The sequence below is a fragment of the Pleurodeles waltl genome, chromosome 10 (assembly GCF_031143425.1).
Source record: "Pleurodeles waltl isolate 20211129_DDA chromosome 10, aPleWal1.hap1.20221129, whole genome shotgun sequence".
In the NCBI taxonomy this organism is placed as follows: domain Eukaryota; kingdom Metazoa; phylum Chordata; class Amphibia; order Caudata; family Salamandridae; genus Pleurodeles; species Pleurodeles waltl.
This window is the reverse complement of record NC_090449.1, coordinates 160220887-160225422: the sequence shown is the minus strand read 5'-3', so window position 1 is coordinate 160225422 and position 4536 is coordinate 160220887. Positions and strand designations below refer to the sequence as shown.

The 4536-nt window shown below is 42.9% G+C and overlaps 1 protein-coding gene across 1 annotated transcript in view; it reads left to right on the top strand.

Annotated features, from left to right (window-relative positions):
• SHMT1 (serine hydroxymethyltransferase 1) overlaps positions 1-4092 on the top strand; it is a 111200-nt gene extending 107108 nt beyond the window's left edge. Inside the window, exon 12 of the mRNA XM_069210107.1 lies at positions 3056-4092. Coding sequence (XP_069066208.1) covers positions 3056-3228 — 173 coding nt within the window. The 3' untranslated portion in view covers positions 3229-4092. The remainder of the gene's footprint in view (positions 1-3055) is intronic.
• Positions 4093-4536: the final 444 nt, after the last annotated feature.

Here is a 4536-nt window from a genome sequence, read left to right as displayed (position 1 = left end):
TGTTTTTCCTTCTTTTCGAGGAAAATTGTTGGGGCTATACATATATTCAACCAGTGTACTTGCAGGCTTAGAGTGCTGCATAAATGATTGGAAATGCAGCTAGACAATCGTGGGTGGTCCCCCCCGTTTAAGTGGAGAACTGCTCCTTTATATGGAGAGCAACTACACCACTGCTCTGTTTTTCCGTCAGACTTTTTAGGCATAGGATAAGCCCAGTCTCATCCATGCTTAGATAGAAAAGTGGCTAAACATTTTACTAACTTTTTTTTTTTTTTGTAAACTTTAAGTATAGAACTAGCAAGTGCTATCCACTCCGAGCTGAGAAATGACAAAGGCATTTAACTTTTCCAGGCATTACATTACGGCTCTGGATTGGTTGCATCTTTTCTCATTCGTGCATGCAGATACAGGATTCTTTAGAACATTGTAGTTCTTAATGTGACTTCTAGCTTTTTATGCTTCTTGGAATTCAGGATGATTGCCTTCTACTCTTTTTAAAAAAATATAAATGTATTCTTGTTGTTTTTATATATATATATATTTTTTTTGGGGGGGGGGGGCGGGGAGGGGTCGCGTTGAATCTTAGCCGTTTGGATGGAGAAAGCAGATCCTCCCGGACAACGTCCGCTTTATGTAGCTATTGTAAAAGACTGACTGAAATGTGCAACTTGAATTTAAGGTTGAGTGGGCTTACAGGAGTGTCCTAAAGTCTGATTCTTTTGAACCACTTGTCGTGATACTGTAAACTAAACACTGCTGGCGGGGATTTGTACATTATGGTGAAATTTAAAGTAAGGGAAGACGCCAAGACCATTCTAAATGATTTCAGCACATCTATGCTCTAATGAAAACATGTGCAAGACAAAACCTTCAGCATTCTGGTACTCTAAAGACCTTGCTGACACTACTCCATCCATGGCAATAAAAATGGAAGAAAAAACAAACTCCTGATGACCTCTTTTTAGTGAAGTCCCTCTGCGTTGGCTAATGTGATGAGCTGTCTCTGTGTTGTGCAAAGTACTGTACCAACATTTCAATGAAGCCAACAAGGGAAGCAGAACTTTTCAAGAAAATCAATCACTGCATCAGTTTCCTGCCTGACCCACCTACCCAAGTCTCCATAGATAAAGGCAATGCTGTAGACTGCTTCATTGAATTAAAAATACAGTTCTGGAAGCACATTAATACCACCAAGCTGGACTCTACTTTACACCCACCCCTTCTCAACAAATGCAACAGTGCCCCATTTTCAAAGCCTGGTCTCTCACAGATCTCACTGATACATTTTGTTCGTCCTCAAAGCCCTTCCTATGAAGAAGTCTGAACTCTGTCCTTTTTCAAGGCTCTCACCCCCTTCTCACCACTGTCAAATCCTCTCTTACTCGAGGCATCTTCCCAGAAGACCTCAAGGCTGGCCTACAGAAAGTCCTTAAAAAAGGAGTTGGCAAGGTCTTCAGGGTCTATTGTAGGTTTAACACTTTCTGTAGGCCTGCCTTGGACCCTGATGACTTTGCCAACTACATGCCCATTGCTCACCAACCCTTCACTGGCAAGATCATTTAAATCAGGCTCAAAATCACATCAATTATAACCATCTCCTAAATGACTACCAGTCTTGTTTGAGATAATGCTGCAACATAGAGGCCGGTAACTTACAAATCGTACAGGATGCACTTCTTGCTGCATATGAAGGTGACCCTTGGCTCCTGCTGGACATCTCAGCTGCCTTTAACACAATCTGCCATCCAACCCTCATTGACACCCTGGAGTCTGGAATGGCATTGACTGTAATATCCTTCATTGGTTTCCGCCTAACCTTTCAGTTGACATCAGTTTGTTCACATGGGCCCTTCCGGGACCCAAAAGATCCCTATGACCTGCTGAGCCGTGCAGGACTTCACACTGTCTTCCTCTCATCTTCAGTCTCCACACGGAGCCCCTGGGGACTCTACTCACAGATGACTGCTTTAAGATTTATAAATATGCTGATACACAGCTCGACTCTAGCTTCAGAAATCGAACACGTCAAACACTGCCCCCTAATCTAGACATGGATGCGCAGTGCCTATGTTAAGCTCGACCCAAACGTGAAAGAATTCCTGTAATAATTTTTCCAAGAACAAGCAAGAATTCATAAAAGCCTATGGGAACCATGACTGCTTCAAACCCACACTTTCACCAAATGCTAAGTCACTTGGATTATACCTTGGTACCAACCTCACCCTTAAGAAAAACATTGTCCAAAAAAAAAAAAAAAGACCGGCTGATACCAGCTTGCTTGTAAAGAAGGTGAAACTGATCTTAGATACATGGCTGTTCCAAGCATAATGATTTTCAGATATCTTCCCTAGGGTGCGTGCAAACCCCCTGACAAAATGGAATTCTGGGGATTAATTTGCTGGTAAAGCAGATGTTTGTTGTATCAACAGGGGTTGCCCTTTTGTCATAGTTTGTTTGAGCAACCCAAGGAAGGCATGCCTAATGATCCATAGTTCGGCCTTGGAGTCTGAGTGACACCGGTCCACAAAGCTTGGGGGTTTCCATAGCCCTACCACACTTGTGTGGCAGGTGACAAGTGTATTCCTTGATTCCCTTCGCCCTTTGAAGGAAGAGACTGGGCTAACCGAGGCTTGAGCTGGTGAGCTTCAATGCCACCGCTCTATATTCCTGCTCGTCAAGCCCTGGAAAAATCTGGTGGTAAATACTTCCTCTTGCTCCTTGCAAGAGGAGTTTAGTGGGCTGTGGGCAGGGATAGCGCCCTCTGATTGATGCTGTCCCTGCCTTTGTCTCCTTATAATTGGCAGCTGGTGGTTATTTAAGTATCCCTGTGTAGTTCTAGATCCAGAGAAGGCTGAAGCATGGTAGTTGGTTATAAACAAAAACGGAAGTTACAGATAACAAACTACTATAACATTTTGCTGAGTTGATAGTTGGTGTGGTTTAGATCAGCACTGAACTGTGAAATTGTGTATGTATTTCCCTGGTGGTTATTGCTAATAAGGTTTAGACCTGTCCTGTGTGTACTAGGCTGATTGTTGTTGCATTCTGCTTGCAGGCATAGAGCTGACGCTGCAGATACAGAACGACATGCCAGCCAAAGCAACCTTGAAGGAGTTCAAAGAGAAGCTTGCTTGCGATGAGAAATACAAGAGTACGATCCAGACCATCAAAGAAGAAGTGGAAGCCTTCGCTGCAACATTCCCTATACCTGGCGTACCGGAACTTTAACACTGAAATTAGGGATATGTTAAACTAGAATTCAGTTTTCCTGTGTCACAGAATCGTATGAATGTCCTCGTAAGCCCACTTACAAAGTACTCCTTACATTTTACAAAGAATACTGTGCTTTGTGACCTTAAAAAGAGTCAGATCGTATTATGAGCTAACAGACCATGTTCTCCTTCACTGTAAAAAGTATCTTTCCTGAAAGGTAAAGCAGCATTCACGTGAGCCAGTCGCTGTCTGTGGTTGGCTGCCTTGTTTCATGGATCTAGGAAAGGTCTGGGTGGATGGAGTGTACAAGACAGAACTGTCATTTCAGTGAGTGAATAGCTACATTGAACCTATCCAGAAGGAATCAGTGGTCGGCACAGACGCCCCCTTTTACATGATGCTTGGTTATCTCCCTGGAACTTTATAGCGGACATGCGAGTTTTGCAGAACTATAAAGAAGTCTGGAATAACTTTTTTTTTTTTCCCAAACGTGCCAGTCATTGCCTGGTAAACCATTTAAAGTAGCAGGAACTTTTAATAAAATGACCCAAAACTCTAAAGACTCAATAGCCATTGCATACTGCTTCCTTACATAGTCATTGCACATCTCATCCAGGTGCATCTCTTCCAAACTCCGAACATACACCCTGTCCCCATGCGAGGCTACCTTACTCCACCACACCTGCCTGCCCCCTTTCTTGTTTCACTTGTAATTTGACTGGCTCTGCTGCTGCGGGTCCATTTCAGTTTTGGCTTTTAAAAGAAAACAATGTGTATAGTTGAAGAACTGCTTGTGAACACCAATGTAATCACTTTAAAGCACTGAATTGCCTATATTGTCAATATCGGGTAAATTAAATATGAAATATGGCGATCGTATCTTTTTGTCTGCCAATGAGCTTTTCAGACTGTATGAGTTACGTGAATGAGTGAGTTATGTTTTATATTCACTAGTATTAAAGAACGATTCTACATGTAGGGTAAGCAAAGCTAGCCAACACTACCTATGCTGTCTGCATGGCCACAAAGCTTAGCATGCGTTGAAGTCCCATACAGGCGTCAAAATCACTGGCTGCCCGAGTGATTGGAGGGCTCCTTTCACCCCCTTGAGGAAGTGCCGGTGGTAACTGTAGCACTGTTTGACATAAAATGACACCTTTCCAGATCAAGGTGTTGTGTACATGTTCATCCTGCAGTCTATGACCTGTTTGGGTTCAAAGGGTGGTGTCTTGTGTAAAACATACTGTATGTTTCTTAGGGTCATTTCAATGCACAAGTTTGTTGAAATGGCCCATCATTGCAGGCAGACACAGATGGAAGAAT